This window comes from Tupaia chinensis, unplaced genomic scaffold (assembly GCF_000334495.1).
Source record: "Tupaia chinensis unplaced genomic scaffold, TupChi_1.0 Scaffold000359_1, whole genome shotgun sequence".
Taxonomy (NCBI): Eukaryota; Metazoa; Chordata; class Mammalia; order Scandentia; family Tupaiidae; genus Tupaia; species Tupaia belangeri.
The window spans coordinates 3,044,965-3,066,973 of NW_006159855.1; the positions used below are offsets into that span (position 1 = coordinate 3,044,965).

At 46.5% G+C, this 22,009-nt stretch overlaps 1 protein-coding gene across 1 annotated transcript in view; it reads right to left on the reverse strand.

Moving 5' to 3' along the window:
* Positions 1-2,597: 2,597 nt before the first annotated feature.
* The window catches only part of FSD2 (fibronectin type III and SPRY domain containing 2), a 31,790-nt gene continuing 12,378 nt past the window's right edge, over positions 2,598-22,009 (reverse strand). The window contains 9 exon segments of the mRNA XM_014589482.2: positions 2,598-3,128; positions 5,372-5,548; positions 8,464-8,596; positions 9,993-10,126; positions 13,034-13,184; positions 13,594-13,728; positions 16,012-16,167; positions 19,653-19,774; positions 21,416-21,438. Of these exon segments, the coding sequence (XP_014444968.1) occupies positions 2,876-3,128; positions 5,372-5,548; positions 8,464-8,596; positions 9,993-10,126; positions 13,034-13,184; positions 13,594-13,728; positions 16,012-16,167; positions 19,653-19,774; positions 21,416-21,438 (1,284 nt within the window). The 3' untranslated portion in view covers positions 2,598-2,875.

The window sequence follows — 22,009 nt, forward strand, 5'->3', positions numbered from 1 at the left end:
TTTTTTTTTGAGAGGTTTTTGCTATAGGATGCGTGCGCTCACCAGAAAGACAGAGAAAGACAGACAGAAAGTGAGAAATCACCCCCCAGGGGGGATGGCTATGCCGCAATCCCTTCTCCTCCATTCTCTCAGGATCTTGGGCACGCACGCACACGTGCCCTGGATCCGGGACTTGAACCACGGTGGGCTACATGAGAGTCCAGCGACATAGCCATTACGCTAACTGCTGGTCCCACTGAGAACATTTTTGAATAAGCATGTTTAGGTTGTTTATAACTTGAACTATTTCTGTGCTTACATCTGCTGTACTTTGCTTATTTCAGGGTGGGTGATCCATTTGGCAGGGCAGGGGTGGTGTGTGTGTAAAATAAGCTGTAAAATTATCAGGGTGAGTTGTTAATTTGGGAATCTGAGCTGCTGTTCATGCCAGTAGGCAGAGTTCAGTAGTGTGCAGTGTGTCAGACTTTGTGAGTGCTGGAAATCATGAAAGTTGTAAATTGAAAGGCTAGTTTCAGTTAACACAGAAGCTTAAACATAGAGATTAGGGCATATCTGCTTGGAGAGGCATCCATGGAGCGTGGCACTGAATTGTCTCGGATAACTGCTTTGCAAATAGAGGTACTTTGCAGCCTGACTCATATGCTTCAAAAATGCTGCATAGGCAGAACTTAAGTGGCAGCTGGAAACCTGAACTGGAGAACCAGGGATGCGGCTGATGGAGCTGGGTGTCAAGGTCACAGGATGGCATGGACAACCTCACTGGATGCCGGAGAGCAAGAGGCCACTCCTGCTGTGCTCAGCTTTGTCCTTTCTTTGGCCTAGTGATTTTTTTTTTTTTTTTTTTTTGGAGAGGTTTTTGCTATAGGGCGCGTGCGCTTGCCAGACAGAGACAGAGAAACAGAAAGCGAGAAATCACCCCCCAGGGGGCATGGCCATGCCGTAATCCCTTCTCCTCCATTCTCTTCTTGGGATCTTGGGCACGCACACACACGTGCCTGGCATAAGTTTAAGCCACCGGGTCCGGGACTCGAACCGCGGTCAACTACGTGGGAGTCCAGCAACATAGCCATTATGCTAACTGCTGGTCCCGGCCTAGTGATGTCTTTTAAAAAACCTGTTGTGCATTTGCTGTGTGCCACGTACTGTTAGGTGCTCTTAGGACTTCCAGTGAATCTCCCTGGGAGACAGGTATTATTCTTCCCGTTGAAGGGGAATAGATGCTCTGGAAGGTTAGGTGACTCTTCCAGGGTTGTAAGACAAAGCAGCTACAAAGAAGCAATCAAACCCAGGTCTTCTGGTTTCAAATCCAGTTCTCTATGTTGCAGGGATAGTTACTAAAATCAGTTGTAGCTCATGTTTTCTTTTCATTTTTTCTAATTGCCAGGAAGTAGTACACTCGCCGGAGAGAGAGAGAGGAGAAAGCACCCCCCGTGGAGTGTGGTCATGCTGCAGTCCTTTTCCCATCATTTGTCCTACCTGTCAGGATTTTGGCCATGTCCACATTTGTACCTAGTGCGTGTGTGTGTGTATATTTAGAGATTTTTGCTATAGGGTGCAATGTGCTTGCCAGAAAGACAGAAAGAAAACAAGAACTCACCCTCTCAGGGGGGATGGCCATGCCGTAATTCCTTCACTCTCCTTGGGATTCTGGATATGCACGAATATGTGCTTGGCATGAATTTCAAGCCGTCAAGTCCAGAACTTGACCCACGGTAGGCCATGTGGGAGACCAGCAACGTGGCCATTATCCCATCTGCTGGTCCCAGACCCAGTGTGTTTTTAAAGCAACTGGGGCTGGGATTGGAAGCACAGTTGGCCATGTGGGATCCAGCTCCCTTAACCGTTAAGCTACCAGGCTGGCCCAACAGCTAATATTTTCTGTTTTTTTTTCTCATCTATCCCATAGTCCCCTTCAACACACACACACACACATACAAACACAAGGGTGTGAACATACCACAATGATGTGTAGGCTGCTTGTGTGTAGCATTTAGTGTGTAATAGTTCATTTCCCCAATCTTGCCATCAAGCCACATATCCCCTTCTCTTCCTCCCTGCTGTAGCCCTGCCAGCTTCCCCCGCCTCCTGGCCTTCGGTTTTCGGGCGTGGTTCTGAAAGAGCCCTGCCATCCCTCACATGGGGAGCAGTGAGAGGCCAAGAAGCAGCGGTTAGATGAAGAAGACACTCATTTATTCAGCAAATACATGGTGTGCCCCTGTTCCGCGTTAACCCTTTAGGATCAAGAGACGAACAAGACAGACACCGTCCCTGCCTTCATGGACTTAGGCATCATAGAGGTCATTCTGGAACTAGAGAGGTGTGAGTACAGTGCATGAGAGTGGACGGTGGGAGGATGCGAGCCACGGTGCTGCTCACCATGGGAAGACAGGAGGTAGAAGGCCACTGAGGAAGGCACGGGGCTCTATGGCTGCCCTGGTCCTCTGGGCAGCCACTCACTTTCTCAGGCCTGTTACTTGGAAATTCATGAACTGTCATGACTACACCCCGGCTGCTGGAGCCAGTAAGATCCCCTCTCCTCCCTGTAGCTCTAAAGGCCTTGGACGCTCAAGATAACTGCACACACACAAACAGACCGATACAGTCGGATAACCTGACGGACTTTAATTTAGTCCAAGCCCTCCTCATACAGCCAGGCCTGGGAATGACTACCTAAGTGTTACACAGGCAGTGCCCAGGACTAGAGTCTAGGTCAGGGGCCGAGTGCCAGCATAGCAGTCTGTCGGATGATAATGTGAATCTTGCGTTGTGCTGGACACGTGGTGCTTGAATGCCAAAGTCAGGCAGCTGGGCCAGGAGAGGCCTCAGAAAGGGCATGTACAAAAGTGGAGAAACACCATCAGAATGGCCGACTGGTCTAATAGAAAGTGGCCTGCTTTGGCATCGAAATGCCATTATGTATCTTTAGAGTCCCAGGCTTTTCCAGAGAAAAACAGGGGTGCACAAATTGGTGCAGCTGACAACTGAATGTGTGTAGATGCTGAGAGATGTCCACATTGAAAAATGACAACTTTGAATTTTCATAGTCTAACAGAACGCCAATCTTCTTTGGGGAAACTGTTATTCGTATATCTGGAGATGTCCTGTTGTGCAGAAATTCGTACTTATGCCTGGAAATTAAATGTTGATATAACAAAGCTTCAGAAATCCTGTGGATGAACTACTGATAGAACATTTCACATTGATTTTATTCACGTGCTTGTTGTGTATTAATGATGACCAGAGCAACAGTTCATTTAACTAGGTCCTCTATACTGCATCTCTTTTCTAAAACCTGTCCTAAGAAATTCATTACAAACTCTGTTTGTGAGCAGCTTCTTAGTCTAAGAAACTTATATATAAAATATCACGGATGCATACTGTATCAAAATTAGCATAGAAACAGAACACATTTTAAAAATCTGGATTTCAGAGTTCAAATGTGTAAATCTTTTGTAACAGACATCTGAAATAGGGAACCCTGGGATCTTCGTGTGATTAAAGGAGCCTTTCTGGTGAGCTCTCCTGTGTACAAGTACACCGAGGCTTTCAGTCTTTTTTTTTTTTAAATGTCAGAGAGCATGTGCACATCAGAGAGAAAGAGAGAGACTGGGGTCTGGTCACGCTGCAATCCTTTTCCTCCATTCTCCATCCTGTCATGATTGTATTCTGTGTGTTTTCTAAGCCACCAGGACCGGGACTTGAACCTGGTGGCCCTGTGGGATCTAGCTTCCACACAGTACTTAACCATTGTACTACAGGATGGTCTGCCACTCAGTTCTTGAGTTTGCAGACCTCAGAGCAGCCAGCAGGCCTGTCACTGATTAGTGCTGGACAGTGCAAGTACCCAGTGTCCTCCGCGCTCTCATAGAGGGCTGAAACCAAAGCCAGTCGCAGTGATTTCTGACTGCCTACAGACACTGGAAGAGCTCGGTAGGCTAGCATGCTGGGACGGACACCTGGAAGACCTCTAAGTGTGCCAGAGCAAGTCAGCCCGTCTCCTTTCCAGCTCCCTTTATCTTCTCTGTGGCCCCTTTCCTTAAACAAGCTAAACGAGCCCTTCCCTCCCACCATCAATAGAGCTAACACTATGAACCAAAAAATATGAGTCAGCCAGGATCCCTCATCCTGGGATACCTTACTCTCCTCCTCTACTTGCTGCACACATGTGCACCCGCACACACACACACGCGCACACACACACCTACATCTTTCCAGGATAGGACTGCTCTGGCTCTACCTTTTGGCCTGTTGGTTTTGCCCTTCTTTTTTCATTCTATCTCACATTGTCATCTCTCTTCTCTCATCTAACCCCCAGCCCTGCCCACTACCCACAGATGCCTTCATGTCCTTTACACTACCTCGGTTTTCTCTGGCCCTTGGCTCTCCCCTTTCTGAAGGAGAGGAGACTTTGATCTTTAGTTTTACTTCAGGCAGAATCTTAAAATAACTATCTGGCTTAGTACACAGAAATTCTTACATTCTCCAAACTGGCTCTGAAGCTTACTGGGATTTGTTACAGTCTAAATCTCTGATAGGGGAAGTCTTCCAACTTAAGTTTGAGCATGATAATATTTAAATAGCCATGACAGAGGGGCAGGGGCACAGAACACTGGATGAACATTAATACAACTTCTGAAGCCAAAGGAGGCCGGAGGCTCCAAATTTCAAGGGGTTCTGAGAAAGCAGTGTGGTGTTTGTTTTGTTTTTGCAATTTTTGAGGTGTAAGAGGGTTGTAACCATGGCCTTCCAAGTCTGAAAATCTCACCCATGGACCTGGGCTTCATGGGTTTCCCCCCAAGTTCATGACAGCACCCCATGTATAAAGATCGAGTACTCAGCAGTAGACGCAGACCAGAATTTGCCATAACCATTAAGCTGCTTGCCATGTTCACTTAACAAGATGGAACTGGGTCCATCAATTCAACTGTGTCTATTTAATCACACTGGAGCTATGCGCAGATGAAAAATGGGTCACTCAGTGGTTAAGAATGCAGTCTTTGGAGCCAGGGTCTGAATGAGTCTGCCTGGGTCTGCATCCAAGCTCTGAGTCCCGTGTTGGGGGCTTAGCTAACTGCTGTGAGGGGAAGTGTTCTTATTTTTCAAGTGGGATAACACAATTTTGAGAATAAATGAGCCCATCCATGTAAGAATGTAGAATAACGGTTGCCACATAATAAGCTCTACATGAATTTGTGATATTTTTATCGCAACAAAAAAACTGTTCTTTCTCTTCTCACCGGGAAACAACTCTAGAAATACCTTAGAATATTCAGTAAATCGTAATGTGATCCTTACTTAACTGTTGGCGAAAATCTTTCACCCTAATCTTTCAAAAGCCAATTTTCATCTCAGTGCCCAGGTTTTACTTTACCTCGATGAGGCAAATGTGTGCCTCATGCACCAGGAGAGGTGGGTCGCTCCCAGGTCCTCGTGTTTGGGGACATCTTCAAAGGCCACGCCAACCGTGTAGTCCACACGCTCGTCCACTTCCACCTCCCAGTAATGGCGCCCTCGCACTGGAATCAGACTTCCCATGACAGCAGCACACCTGGGTTTAGAAAGTGAAAACATGTATGACTTAGGGGTGCCTGGTAGTGTGACAAGTGATGCCAGGCTCAGTCGGGGCCCTACAAGTATGGAGGGAGGTGCTTCTGGACCTGCCTCGGTGCCCAGAGTTCACCTGGCACTGAGGAGGAGGAGAGGACTGTTATACTTGGAAACAACGGGAGAGGAGGACATGAAACCAACAGGACAGGCTCCGTGCCCTCTCACAAAGGATATGCGGCCTTTTTTAAAAAAATAAATATTTTTTGAGAGGTTTTTGCTATAGGGTGCATGTGCTCACCAGAAAGACAGAGAGAGAGAGAGAGAGAGAGAGAGAGAGCGAGAAATCACCCCCCAGAGGGAATGGCCATGCTGCAATCCCTTCTCCTCCATTCCCCTCTCAGGATCTTGGGCACGCACGCACAAGCGTCCAGCGTGAGTTTAAGCCACTGAGTCCAGGACTTGAACTGTGGTCGACTACATGGGAGTCCAGGGACATAGCCATTACACCAACTGCTGGTATATGTGTGTGTGTATATGTACCAGAGAGAAGGAAAGTGAGAAAGCAAGCCGCCCGGTCTAGAACTCGAACCACAGTTGGCCATGTGGGAGTCTAGCACCCTCAACTGCCATGCCACCTGCTGGCCCCTGCCACGCCACCTGCTGGCCCCTGGGGTCTTTTTATTAAAGGTTTTTTTTTGTTTTTTTTTTCACCATAGTGTATATGTACTTGACAGACACAGAAAGGGAAAGTGAGAAATCACCCCTCAGGGGGATAGTCATGCCACCATCCCTCTCCTCCGTTCTCCTCTTGGAATTTTGGGTACACAGGCATATGTGCCTGGCTATTTTCCAGGCTGCTGGGTCCAGGACTTGAACTGTGCTGTCAGCCATGTGGGATTCAGTAACTTAACCACTATGCCACCTGAAGGCCCAATTTGGGGCTTTTATAATACAAATAATACAAGTTTGATTCACTTGTTCATTAAAAAAAGAGACTGAAAGCTCACAGGATGCAGTACGAACGAACCATGGACCATTGAAGGACCCTCCTGACTCGAAGAAGGATCCATTATCTTACTACCCACGAACTGCTCGACTCAAACCATGGAGTCGGCCATGTGGGATCCAGCCGACTTAACCACTATGTCACATGCTGGCCCCCAAATATACTCTTACAAACACTTTAGCTTAAAGGAGGCCTGCTTCCTCTGAGTCAGGGGGTTTGTCCGTCATTTCTTTCTGAGAGTGCTGCCCGTGATGCTGGATGTGTGTCCCAGGGTCTGACCCTTATTTGGAGCTAGTTTTGTCAGACAAATAAATTCCTTTGCTTTATAGCTTTTACTTTTTAGTTGTCCTTGTTCTTTTTTTGGCGGGGGAGAGATTTTTTACTATAGGGCCTATGCGCTCGCCAAAGAGACAGAGACAGAAAGCAAGAAATCACCTCCTTGGGGGGATAGCCATGCCTCAGTCCCTTCTCCATTCTCCTCTCAGGATTTTGTGCACTCACGCACATGTACCCAACGTGAGTTTCAAGTTGCTGGGTTAGAGACGTGAATCATGGTGGACTATGTGGGAGTCCAGCAACATAACCATTACGCCATCTGCTGATGTCTGCCCTTTTTCATTCAGTATTTCAAAATGCCAAAGCTCTGAATGCCTGAGGAGGAGGCTGCATGTTAACTCCTCCCCTCAGTCATCTCACCTATCAAGTGACGCCATCTCTATGCCAAGCTCTAGACTCAATTCCACCTGCTGTCTCAAATTCAGAATGTCCCAAACGGAAACATTCACATTCTTGCCTCTCACCCACCAAAGTGTGTGTTCGGAGTCTGGTGGTACATATTTGTCATATTTTCTCCAGTTTGGTTAACAGACTTATTATCACACAGTATCCAAGGCAGAAAACTAAGGAATGATGTTGTGGTTCCTAAGCGTCTAGTTTAATCTCTGCTCTAGCCCTTAATAAGTGCCCACCAGAGTCAACTGTAAACAGTGCGTGGTGCCAGTCACGGAAGGCCTCTGTTACTTCTTCCTGTTCTCTACGCCTCCAGCCTTGGCCTGAGTGGGCAGAGGAGAGACAAGATCAAGTGTTCTCCTCTGAACCCAGCAGAGTCCCGCTGTTTCACACTAACTTACAGTCGGTGCTCGCCCTATGAGTGGTCCAAAGGCCAGCTGGAAGCCAGAGTCGAGACAGCTGAGGGGACCAGCCAGGACCCAGGCAGGGAGGCTGAATGTGGTTTTCCATCAGCAGTCCTTCCTCTTGACTCTAAAAACCCAACCAACCAAGAACACATTTTGCCCTGGTGGCTGGGAAGCAAAGAGGTTACATTTAATGTTTAATCCTCCAAACAGAATTAGCCCCGGAAGTTGAAAATTGCCCCTTACTTTTTTTTTTTTTTTTTCCCCTTACTTTTAATCCTTTTACATTTCTTTGAAAAGAAAGATAGTAAAATAATTTCAGCCTTAATTAGTACCAAGTTCTAGAAGCAGCTAGAGAGCTAGACGGGGGCAGCATCTGGTAGACCAGTAGTCTCCCTCATTCCTGCCTGAGCTTAAGGCCAGTTGTCCCCTCCAGCTTTGGCGAGGCTCGGACCACCGCCAGTTGTCACAGCAGTTCTGGTGTAAGGCATTGCAGTGCTGGAGAAGGCACTGGGCTGACAGTAGGAGCCCTGGGCCCTTGTTTCTGTTCTTATACTACCAGATAGTGCGAGAGGATCCCCAAGACCTTGCCCTGCTCTAGGCCCTGGACAGCCTCTTTGAGCACCAGCCAGACCCTTCCTCACCCCTTCGTTCCTCACTCATTTCTGAGATTTCTTTCCCCTTTCATAATGTATCTGTCATAATCTGACTTTGCCTGAATAATGGTGTGTACCAGGGAAGTTCCCAGAATGTTCTAGGGAGCAGCAGAGAGAGTACCTGGTAAATCGGGTGCTGTCGGGTGGCAGCTCCTTCACTCGGGCTTTCCCTTCTCTTCTTACGACTGTAAACCCGTCTTCAGAAATGGTCAGCCACGGATGGCAGGTGTCCTTGTTTAGGTGAAAGTAGCTTCCTGTGGGGGAGGGGACAGAGAGAAGACCCCCAGCCAATGTTTTCACTGCCATGACGGTGCTCCCCACTGGCAGAGGTTTCTCCTGCTCATCGCTGGCTTAGCCCCAGGCAGGTCAGGCCTAAGTCTGGACCTTGCAGAATAATTGCCATCCAATAATAAGGATGACAGTTAATGTGTGGTGGGCAGTTCTTGTGTGCTCTCCTTACGATTACACTTAGAAAGAGGAGTTACTACGTCCATTTTGTAGATGAGGATGCTGAGACAGGGTGATTAGGAAGTCAGCTGGCAGTGACAACTGAAATCTGGACAAGCCTCTGATCGCAGAGGCTCTTACCGCCTAGGTTGTAAATACCTGCACACAGACAGGATTTCTCACCTACTTGGTACGGGAACTAGGAACTGGAGGGATTGCTAGTGAACTGTTTGAAAGGTTAGCAAAATTCAGTGTTTGACTTGCAATTAGGGCAGGGGACAAGAAAGGAGGTTAGTCGGTCCCAAATCAGGGTTAAAACAAAGCTCACCGAAAACTGGCAGAGAAGAGACTTAATAAAACATTATTTAGTTTTATTTTGGTCTTGTTTTTTGTTGTTTTCCCGAGGTGCAGGTACTCTTCACAGAGAGAGAGAGGAGAGGGTCAGGGAGAAAGCCTCTCCTGATAGGGCGCAATCACACTGCAATCCTTTCTCCTCCATCTCTCCCACCTCTGGGCACTTTGGGCACATACGCACACGTCCCGGTGTATTTATCAAGCCGCTGGGTCTGGGACTACAACCATGTGGTTGACCACATAAGAGCCACTTCTTTAACCACCAGGCCATGGAGCTGGCCCCAACAGTATTGGAAATGAGGACGAAATGACACAATGTCTCAATGAGAGACCCAGCCAAGGCAATGTTGTCCCCAAGCCCTGGGCCCAGGCTCCCCACTTCTCTGCCTAACCAGCTGGTCTGAGCTGGATTTCCTCCTGAAAGTGTGGAAACAGACACCTGGCTTCAAGGCGCCTCGGCAAAGCTCAGAATGCAGAGCGCAGAGTGGGGACCACAGACGTTGGCTGTTCCTACTGCTGACTTTGCTAACTCAAGACTTGGGCATGAGATGTGACAGTTCTGGAGTAAGGTTATGGGAAGGGAAAGGGAAGAAGAAACTGGAATTGGGGGTATAGCATCCCCTGGGGCTTGCTTGGCCACCAAACTGCTATGTGACTCGGGCCTTTGGTCTCCCCATCTCCAAAATGGGACCACAAGACTGTGATCATCCCTGAGCCCCTTCTAGGCCTGATCTGCCAAGAGTCCCTACCTATGATATTCATCTGCTTTCCAGTGAAGTCGTGGCAGCACTGGGTCTGCCACAAAGTGGCCACCTCAGGCCCCAGAGAGTGCATGACCGGGGCACAGACCTGTGGTGTGGACGGTAGCAGGCTCGCTCCTGGCACTGGGGCCTCCCACGCTGAGGGCTCGCACGTAGATCGTGTAGCTCTGCCTGGGCTGCAGCTGGACCAGGGCCTCACAGGTTGGGATGCCCACAACAGACCTGGGACGGAAGCAGGGCTGAAGTTGGTGTGGGGCCAGGGTATCTGGCTCTGAGTACTGGCGTCCCTTTCAGGGCTTAGGTACTTAAATCACCCTCTGACCCACAGCCCCATCCACTTTCCCTTGCTTCAGTGTTAATCCCCGTGTTTGTAGCTGTCCCTCTCTGAGTTCCCTAACCCAGTTTCCTAGGCCCCTAGCACCGTGCTTGCCACACGTCTAACTGGCACGCAGAGCATGCGTGCAGAAGCCAGTGTGTCTCCACCTGTCTGTGGGATTGTAACGTCCCTGAGGGCTGGGGCTGAGTACCTAACCCAAGCAAAGTGGCCGGTCCTACAGAAGGCTTTTGATATGCGTTTATGAACAAATGACTTTAACTAGAGCTAAAAGGGCCCACAGAAGCCAGCCCAGTGATTGATGTTAACCACCTGAAGACAGCTGCCTATTGGAAATAACTAAATCTACTTTTTTTTTTTTTTTTAAGATTTTTGTTATAAGGTGTGTGCACTTACCGCAGAGAGACAGAAAGAGAGAAAAAATGAGAAACCGCCCCCCAGGGTAGATGGTCACACCACAATCCCTTGTCTTCCATTCTCCTCTCAAGTTTTTGGGCACGCACACACATGCACCCAGAGTGATTTTCAAGCCATAGAGTCTAGAACTTGAACTCTGCAGTTGGCCATGCGGAATCCAGTGCCTTAACCACCATGCCAGCTATTGGCCCATTACCAAATTTATTTAAATTGTACTATACAGCAACATAAACCCATCAATGGCACCATCTGCATTCCTCCAGTCTAGGTGGGCTAGAGAAGTCTTCAGGGAGATGGCAGTTTCGAGATGGAAGACCCTCACCCAGACTAGGCCAGGCTGACCAGGTCATCCCAGAGGCTGCAGCTCTAAGCCAGAGTGGCACTTGCGCTTGTTCATTGTCTAAACGCTAATTATGCTCTTTAGATTCCAGGTCACTGGGTGAGGAGACTTTTAAAACGTCATGATGGGGGGGCCAGTAGGTGGCATGGTTGTTAAGGGTGCTGGACTTCCACATGGCCAACTGCAGTTCGAGTCCTGGACCTAGCGGCTTGCTTTCTCACTTTCTCTCTCTTTCTCTCTCACATTCTGTACCTCTCTGGTCAAATTAAAATAAATAAATGAAGCTAAATAAAATAATTATTTAAAAATTTTTAAAAAGGTCATAGTGGGGCCAACAGATGGCTTAGTGGTTATATTACTAGACGCCCACATGGCTGTCATTCGAATTCCAGATCCACTGGCTTGAAAATCATGCCAGGTGCATGTGCATGCATGCCCAAGATCCTAGGAGGAGAAGGGATTGTGGTGTGGCCATCCTCCTTAGAAGGTGATTTCTCATTTTCCCTCTCACTATCTCTGGTGAGTGCACATGCCCTAAGACAAAAACCTCAAAAATAAAAATAAAAAGTTCATGGGAATAGGATTAAAGTACAACTTATTTTGGTGTAAAAACTTATAAAATCCATGCATAGTTTTTCACAATATGCATTTTCCATGAACCTTTTTTCTTTTAAATTTAATAATTTATTTCTTCCCTTCAGGTCACTGACCAGCCCTCTCATAACCTCATCTTTATGGGTTGGTTCCAGGTGTCAGGTGCTACTGTGGTATTGGCACAAATTGCAAAGGAAACTGAACCCACGGACCCCTGCCCCACTCCTGAGTAGCTCCAGAAGCAGGTATCTAGGGCCAGCCTTAATGTGGCTGTGGTCACGTAGATTCACCTGGAACAGATGGATGGGGGATGGATAGCCTGGTTCCAAGCTTGGCATTTAGCATAGAAGAATCTGCTTCCCTACCACTTCAGATCCAGGTCAGTGCACTCCATGTTCCACAATGGGGCAGCCCCTAGCGTGGTGGTGCCAGGTCCCTGGCTGGTTCATCCACAGGCTTCCAGAATGCCAGGTTGCAAACTAGAGGCACATCCGTTCTTCCTCCACCGTCCATGGACTCTTAAGAACTGTACACTCTGGTGGTCTGGAGTTCAGTTCTCATCTATGATAAGTCTTCAAAAAGTTCACAGAGGGCCAGCAGGTGGCATAATGATGAAGACACTAGACTCCCTTATGGCCAGTCGTAGTTCAAGTCCCAGACCTGGCAGCTTGCAACTCACGCTGGGTGTGTGTGCATGCATGCGTGCCCAAAATTCTGAAAGGAGAATGGAGAAGAAGGAACTGCGTTGTGGCCAACCCCCTAGGGGGTGATTTCTCACTTTCTGTTTCTCTGTTTCTCTCTCTCTCTCTCTGGGAAGCACATGTACCCTATAGCAAAAATCTCTCGAAAAAAAAAGGAATTTCCATGTATCACAGATTCTGAGCTTCTCTACAGATTCTAAGCATTTCCACATTTTTTAAGAATTATTTTTTATTTTAACTTTATTTTTTGTTTATTTATTTTATTTTAATTTGACCAGAGAGGGGCAGAGAGAGAGAGAGAGAGAGAGAGAGAGAGAGAGAGAGAGAGAAAGCAAGCTGCCAGGTCTGGGGCTCGAACTGCGGTTGGCCATGTGGGAGTCCAACATTCTTAACCACCATGCCACCTGCTGGCCCTTTTTTTTTTTTAATGCCCGAGGGTGTATATGCTCACTGGACATAGGGATCAGGGAGGGAGAGAAAGAGAGACAAAGAGAGGAAGCACCCCCATGGGGCACGGTCATGCTTAATCCCTTCTCCTCCACTCAGGATTGTGGGCATGCATGCACATGCTCAGAGTGTTTTCTAAGCCACCCGGCTAGAACTGTCGTTGGCTATGTGGAATATGGCCCAGAGCACAACTTTTAACTACCGCACCGTGAGGCCAGCCCCTGACTCCATACCTTTCCTGAGCCCTCTCACTGTGTCAGGGTCTCTCAAGCCCAGCAAGTGCCCTTGTGACTCACTCTGTCACACCTGAGGCTTCTGGCGTATCTGCCTGGATTAGCTCCACTGTGTACGAGTCCACCGGATTCAGGTTTCCAGACTCCCAGCAAATCAGCGCGGCCTCTTCACAGCTCCTTATCTCCTTCCTCTTTATAATGGGAGGGGAAGGGGCTGAAGACAGGAGAAAGGAGAGAAGTGATCACAGGGCTCATTCCCAGCCACGTTGTTCAGAGCCATGGGCAAGCATCGCGGCCACCCTCTTCCTCCCACGAAAGACTGAGTGGGAGTAAAGCAGACCAGGGAGCCCCTTTAGAACGTTCCTGGAGAGGAGTGTGGCTGCAAGGTCCAGATGTCAGTGAGACCACAGATGGGATGTTTTAGTATTTTGAGATCAGCCATGAAGAAATGTTCCTGTGCAACCAGTCATGTAGACTCGGTGTATTAAATGAAAGAAATAAAAGTATGCAGTTCTTTCTGCCCTTCCAAATGAAATCAAGAACCCCGTGACATCGAGGACCCGGTGACTCCTATGTCTCCATGAATGCAGACCCTCATTACAGAAAACGAGTGCCCCTGTTACCTGTCATGTACACTGCACGCTCACTGGAGGGGCTGGGACCAGTCCTATTCTGAGCTGTGACCCAAAATTCATACTGGGTATTGGGCACGAGGTTTGTCACTGAGCAATATGTTTCTTTGACGGTCACTGTAAACTCTGGGGAAGAAAAAGACAAGAATTCAACCCTAAAAACAGGACAAGAGGCTCCAAATTCTTTGTGTTTAATCCCACGGTTCTAGACTACAAAAGCAGCCAGGAATCCTCCCCTCCCTGCACCTGCACCCTTCTGCGATGCAGCTGGATTCCAGATGTTCAACTCCTGGCCCTGGAAGCTTGAAAACCCTGTACATGTTGGGACCGCCAGGTGGCGTGGTGGTTAAGAGCGCTAGATTCCCACATGACCAACCGTAGTTCTAGTTCCAGACCTAGCGGCTTGCTTTCTCTTTCTCTCTCATTCTGTCCCTCTCTGGTCAAATTAATAAATGAACAAATAAAGTTGAATAAAATAGTTCTTTAAAAAATAAAAGGAAGAAAGAAAATCCTGCGGATGTGTGCCCCAAATCCTGACAGGAATGAAGAAAAAGGGCTATGACATAGCCATGCCCCAGAGGAGGGGGGTGCTTTCTCTCTCGCTCTCTTTCTGCCAAGTGCCCGTGGCCCTCTGGAAATTAAAAATAAAAACAAAAACAAAGACAGAGTGGTTCACTTAAAAGATCTCTATGAGTTACCAGGACACAGCCCCAATACACTGGCTTCTGTGTGTGTGCAGGAGGTGCCAACAGGGTTGATTCATGGCCAACGCTGTGGTTAATCAGGTCTGACTTCTTGGTTGCCAACTCCCTATTCAAGCGCTTCCTCCTCCATGTCCTCTTTAGTCCTCATCTTGACAGCCTTCACCCTTCCTCACTTACACTTAGCTCTTACTTTTCCTCAAGAACTTCCCTTCCTTCCTGGTCCCTGAGTAGAAAAACTATCCTCATCTTCTGGAACTCAAAACCCTTCCTCTGCATGCCTAGTCCCAAGAGCAGAGGTCTGGGCACAGAGCCAGCAGACCCAATTCCTTTTTTTCTTTTAAAAAATAATTTGCTAGAGGGTACATGACTAGCCAGAGGGTGAGGGAGAGAGAGAGAAAATGAGAAAGCACCCCACTATGGAGGATGGTAATGCCAAAAACCCTTCTCCATTTCTCTCTCCTTTTGGAATTTTGGGTTTGCACACACACATACCCAGTGTGTTTTTCAAGCTGCAGGGTTCAAGACTCAAACTGTGTAAAGGCCATGTGGGATCCAGCTGTCTTGACCACCGTCCTAGAGGCTAGCCCCAGACCCAATTCCTATCCTGGTTCTGCCATAATCCACTGGGTTTTCACTAATGGCTCTTTTCTCTCTGGGTGTCAGGGTTCTAACCCACAGATGGAGAGTTCTCAGTCCCATTCTAGCACTTTCACTCTGACTTCTGCACATAGGGCAGGCCCTGATCTGCTGATTCCTTCAGTGTTCGGCCAGGGTTCTTCTGCTTCCTGATCCTACTGTCTCAACAGAAGAATAGTTTATCAATTACTGCATGGGGGTAGGGGGTACCCCAGCCCTAACCCCCCACCAGCCCATCCTATTTCCCTTGAAAAAGGATGGGTCAGAGCTGGCAGTAGTGTGGTGGTTAAGGCGCTGGACTCCCACATGGTCAACCGTGGTTCATGTCGCAGACCTGGTGGCTTGCTTTCTTACTCTCTCCCGCTCTCTCCCTGGTCAAATTGAAGAGAGAGAAAAGAAGAGAAGAGAAGAGAAGAGAAGAGAAGAGAAGAGAAGAGAAGAGAAGAGAAGAGAAGAGAAGAAAAGGAAAAAGAAAAGAAAAGAAAAGAAAAGAAAAGAAAAGAAAAGAGATGGAAGGACAGAAGGAAGGAAGGAAGGAAGGAAGGAAGGAAGGAATTTTATAAATAGAAGAAAAAGAATAGGCCAGCAAGTGCCCAATGTGGATCTAGTGCCATCACCAGGAGCCATCTTGATCTGAGAATGTGGATCTGATCAGCAGTGGCCCTTCCAGGTTGCAAGGCCCCCTTGTCCTCAGATATCTACAGATGAACCCTCCAGTGTCTCCTGTGCCAGAGGCCACTTCGACAAGGGGCGTCCCTGGCTTTTTCTGCAAATAGTGCAACCAGAGACTGAGCCCAAGGACAACTCTGACAGGATGGTTGGAGACGCACTCCAGGAACCTTAACCTGGCCTTACGGTCCTCCCCGGTGAGGCCTCAACCTGCCTTTCTAACCCTTTCTGCCATGCCTCCTGCCTGTATTCCACCTGCCGGGAGTTCCCAGTTCATGACAGCTCCACATGCACAGCCTGCCCTTCTCCACCTTCCCAACTGCCAGGAAGCCAGAGCCCAGGCCTCAGAGGGAACTGGACTGTTCCCAAGAACATGAATACATTCCTGGCAGCACCTCACCTGCCTGGTCCTTCCCAGGAGAGCTGTCCCTCACTGGCCGGTAGGACAACTGGTAACTCTCCACTGTGTCATCAGAGTATAAGCTCCAGCACACTCGGACTGAAGAACCCGTGGCTGAGTTGGGCGCCTGTGGGTTTATCACTGGAGCAGAAGGAGCTAGAAAAGGAGACAAAACAAAAACAAACAAAGAGCAGCCTTAAGTAGAAGTGTGGGGTGGGACTGGCCCCTCTTATAGGACCATTAATTCCCTAATTTGTCCGTGGTCTTTGGGAATGCAAGAGGCAGCCCAGAGTGGACAAGGATGAGAATGTAAAGGCTCTTAACCATAAGCCTGTGAAGAACAATCCGTGTATTTATTCCTGCTTTGACAAGTGCAGGTGAGCTTGGGGAACAGTGTCAGTGATGAGGATCCAGGTTAGGGTTGAGCCTGCAAGTCTTGCCCTGGGTTGTGGGTCCTCTGGTCCTTCCAAGCCACCAGAAAGGCAGGACAACCAGGCTCACAGCACTGCTGCCCCTGCCCTGGCGTGCACAGAGGGAAGGAAGCCTGTAGTGATGATGCCCTGCTTTTACTGGGGGTGGCCAATGACTGTCTCCTACATTACAATGGGAGAAGACTGGGGTGGCCAATAGTGCTTTTCAGAGCCAACTATTCTGGAGTTCATCTATTAAGTTAATTCTTTCCTCTCTATTAGTTAATACTAGCTAATACTTCTGCCTCCTCCACCCCCACATAGCCTCACACGCAACTGAGAAGAAAAACAAGCAGTGTTTTTCCTCTGTAATTCTCCCACAGTAGCACCTCCTTCTATCCTGGGCGTTCAGTTTTTCTTTATTTTTTTAAAATTTGCCAGAGGGAACATGTGCTAATTAAAGAGAAAAGAGAAAGTGAGAAAGCGTCCCGCATGAGGAATGGTCATACCACAATCCCCTTCATTTCCACCTCCTTTCAGGATTTGGGGCTTGTCTGGCATTGTTTTCAAGCCACCGGGTTCAAGACTTGAACCATGTAGCTGGCCATGTGGGATCCACCTTCCCTAACCACCATGCTACCTGCCAGCCCAGCTTTCAGTTTTTTTACAATTGAATATAATGGTAGCTGTGGGCTTGCGATATATGACCTTTATCATGTTGAGGTACTTTCCACCTAAACCTAATTTGTTGAATGTTTTTGTCATGAAAGGGTGTTACGTTTTGTCAGATGCTTTTTCTACATCTACTGAGATGATATGATTTTTATTCTTTGTGATATTATGGGGGGATGTCGCATTTATTGATTTGTATGTGCTGAATCATCCTTTCATCACAGAGATAAATCCTACTTGACATAATATAAAAACAATTAAAAAAATTTCAAAAATTCATGTGGAACTATGAAAGACCCGCTAACAGCCAAAGTGGCCTTGAAAAAGACAAAGGCGGAGGCATCAAACTTATATATGACAAATATACAGGACTCAAAACAGTAAGATACTGGCATGCAGACAGACTTACAGTTCAATGGGACACCATAAAGAGCCCAGAAACAAACCCATATGCATGTATAATCAACCAATTTTTAAAAATTATTTTATTTAACCTTATTTATTTACTTTAATTTGATCAGAGCGGGAGGGAGCAAGAGAGTAAGAGCGAGCGAGTGAGAGAGAGAGAGGAAAAGTGAGACAGCAAGCCACCAGGTCCAGGACTCGACTACAGTCAGTCATGTGGGAGTCCAGTGCCACTAACCACCACGCCACCTGCTGGCCCCTAGTCAACTGATTTTGATAAAGGTGTTAAGAACACACACTGGGAAAGGACAGTCTAATCAACAAATGTTGTTGAGAAAACCAGCTTTTCATCTGCAAAAAAAAAAAAAAAAAAGCTGACCCCTATTTTTTGAATAATTATGTATTTATTTAATTTTATTTGTTATTATTATTATTATTTTCATTTGACCAGACAGAGACAGAGAAAGGGAAAGTGAGAAAGCAAGCTGCCAAGTCTGAGACTCAAACCATGGTTGGCCATATGGGAATCCAGTGCCTTTAACCACCATGTCACCTGCCAGCCTTAGTTGATCCCTATTTTATACTGCACACAGAATAAACTCTTGGGACCAGCAGTTAGTGTAATGGCTATGTCGCTGATCTCCCATGTAGCTGACTGTGGTTCGAGTCCCAGACCCGGTGGCTTAAACTCATGTTGGGCGCGTGTACATGCGTGCCCAAGATCCCATGCGGAGAATGAAGGAGAAGGGATTGCGGTGTGGCCATCCCCCCTGAGGGGTGATTTCTCGCTTTCTGTTTATCTGTCTTTCTGGCGAGTGCATACGCCCTATAGCAAAAACCTTTCCTAAAAAAAAAAAAAAAAAAAGAATAAACTCTCAATGTATTAAAGACTTAGATCTAAGACCTGAAAGTGTAAAACTCTTAGAAGAAAACATAGGGTGTTCAATAATGATTTAAAATGACTTCTTGGATTTGACACCAAAAGCACAGGCAAGAAAGCAAAAAACAGACAAATAAGATGATATCAAATTAAAAAGCTTCTGCAGAGCAAAGGAAAAAAGAGAGTGAAGAGACAATCTGCAGGATGGTAGAAAATATTCACAAACCATTCATCTGATAAGGGACTAATATCCAAAATATGTAAGAATCTTGTACAACTTGGGGACCAGAAGGTGGCATGGTGGTTAAGGTGCTGGACACACCCACATGACTAACCACTACTAGAGTCCTGGACATGGTTGCTTGCTTTCTCACTTTCCCTCTCTCTCTGACTCTCTCTCTCCAGTCAAATTAAAAAATGAATGAGTAAATAAAATAAAAATTAAAAAAAAAAGAATCTCATACAACTTGATAGCAAAAAATGCAAACAATTCAATTAAATAATGGGCAAGGGATTTGAACAGACATTATTCCAAAGATAACATACAAATGGCCACTAACTATATAAAAGGTTGCTTAACATCATGAATCATCAGAGAAATGCAGATCAAAAACAGTGAGGGGGGCTGGCAGGTTGCATTGTGGCTAAGGGTGTTGGACTCCCACATGGCTGACTGCGGTTCGAGTTCTAGACCTGGTGGCTTGCTTTCTCACTTTTCCTCTCTCTCTCGTTCTCACTTTCTCACTCTGTCCCTCTCTGGTCAAAATAAAAATAAATAAATAAAGTAAAATAAAACCATTCTTAAAAACACACACACACGCAATTAGATATCACCTTACATCTGGTAGGATGACTATTATAAAAAGGCAAAGATAACTAATCATATTATCATTTCAGTAGCTGCAGAAAAGTACCTGGCAAAATTTAATACCCTTTCATTACAAAAACATTCAACAAGTTAGATATGGAAAGAAAATACCTCAACATACTAAAGGACATATATGGCAGGCTCACAGCTAAAATTATACTCAATGGTGAAAAAAATGAAAGCTGGGTCAGCAGGTAGCATGGTGGTTAAGGAAGCTGGATCCCACATGGCCAACTAGTTAGTTCTAGTCTTGGACCCTCAGGTATTGTTGAGGATGTGGAAAATTGGAGCCTCTCTATACTGTTGGTGGGATGTAGAACAGTACAGTTACTATCGGAAACAGTGGTCGTCACACAAAAGTTCCAGGAATCTGGAGCTGCAGAGAATACATACAGGTGAGATCTACCTGGAATGGTGTTGATGGAGCCCATCAGCTGTTCCACATCAGAGAAGTCCAAGGTCTGGTCTTCAAAATCAGGATGCGTAGAGATTTCCACATCTGTTTTTGTTTTCAAGAATTTCCCGAGTCTGTTAGGATAAAAAGATATGCTAATAAGAATGGAGGGAGGGACCAGCAGATAAAGTAGGTTATGTCACTGGACTTCTACTTAGCTGCTGTTGGAGTCCCGGATCATGTGACTTAAAAACTCATGCCAGGCACATGTGTGTGTATGTCAAGGATCCTAAGAGGAGAATGGAAAAGGGACTGTGGCATGGCCGCCCCTCCTGGGGAGGGGCAGGGAAGTGGTTTCTCGCTCTCTGTCTTTGTCTTTTCAGGGAGCACACATAATCTATAGCAAAAAAAAAAAAAAAAAAAAAAAAAAAGAACAGAAGGGCATTCTCCTTAGGGTCTACCTAACTAGTCACCAGTAATAATGAAGACAGCATCTTTGTTGAACCTTTGTTTCTTTAGTTTAACATGCTGCTGTCTGCTTGCCATCATCTGCCTTTGTGGTTGACCTAGAAGGTCACCAGAAGCAATGGGTGGGACTGCTTTGTGTTTTTAAGGAGTAGGAGAACATTTCAGAGGGCATCTGCCAAGGAGGTCCAGTTTCACACTTTCTGAAAGGTCTCTCAGGAGCTGATCTGGAGCTCCCTACCTTACATCACCCCAGACCCCAAGATGCAGAGGGTTTAGACTCCCTGGGCTTCCTTTGTACATGGCCTCATGCCCTCAAGGAGTTGACTGAAAGCCTTTAAGACTTCTTGCACCTGCTTCCTGGCAGTTACAGGGTTTGTAAGTGGCACAGGAAGAATTCAAAAGTAGGTCTATCTTTGTCAAAACTCATCACTTAACACATTATTAAACTTCTGTATTCATATTCAAACATTGTCTTATTTCATTTACGCAAACCTATCTTTGTTTATAAATAAGAAAGGCGAGTCTCAGACTGATTGGACTTGCACAAGGTCATGAGTATAGCAGGGCTTGACCTCCTGCCTGCCCGACTCTAAAACACAGTCTGCCATGGGAGTCCAGAGACTTAAGCACTGCGGTTCAAGTCTTGGACCTGGCGGATTGTTTTCTCGATCCCCTGGCCCCATCTTTCTCTGGTGAGCACATGTGCCCTATAGCAAATTTTTTAAAAAAAATAATAATAAATAAAATAATTCTTAAAATAAAAACATAGGGGGGCAGCAGGAGGCATGGTGGTTAAGGGTGCTGGACTCCCACATGGCCAACCATGGTTCAAGTCCTTGACCTGGCGGCATGCTTTCTCACTTTCTTTCTCTCTATCTCTCTCACTTTGTCCCTCTCTGGTCAAATTAAAATAAATAAATAAATCAGCAAATACATAAAGTTAAATAAAAAATAATTCTTAAAAACACACACACATACACATAGTCTGAGTCCTGGCACAACTGGGGGATGATGGGGGAGCACTTCAGATCTCAGTACCTCCTGGTGAAATGAGGGGTTTATGGAGACGTCTGACCACAGGCTTGCTGGCTGGGTCTCACCACACATGCTCCCAGCCCGAGATTCTGAGATTCAATACTAACAGTTCCTGTGACCCTGCACCATCACTCCAAAGCCAGTGCTATTTTGCTTTTAGGATTAGACACAGAAACTGAAACTGGAAATACATAACCAAGTGGAATTGAGTTTATTTAGATATTTAGGAAAGAAACAGGAAAAGAAAATACATGTCAGAATAAAAGTATTACCTGTCAGCCATAGCCACTGCATCCTATAAAGGAAAAGGAGAAAACCTTAAGTTGACTTCAGAAATAAAAAAAAAAAAAACCCACCTATATGATAATATAAACATAGTTTCAAAACCTGGAGAACCAGTACAATGGTTAAGGGAACCAAATTCCACATGATTGACCATATAGTTTGAATCCCAGCCCACTTAAAAAACACTCTGGGTGCATGTGCATGTGTGTCCAAAATCCCAAGAGAATGGAGAAATGGACCAGAGGGATTGGGGCACGACTACATCCCATTGTGGGGTGTTTTCTCCCTTCCTTCTCCCTGCCTCTTTCTCTCAGCATCTGGTGATCACATGTGCCTTCTGGTATACACATAGAAAAACAAAACAAAACCGAATACAACTTTGAAATTAGGAGACAGGAAAAAGTCAGTCATACCCCTCACCCTCACCAAACCACATTCCCTTCCATGCTAGTTTTCCCCCAGGAACATTTTTTAAAAATGATTTGATTTAAATTTATTTATTTATTTTAATTTGACCAGAGAGGGACAGAGTCAGAGAGAGAGAGAGAGAAAGTGAGAAGGCAAGTTGCCAGGTCCAGGAC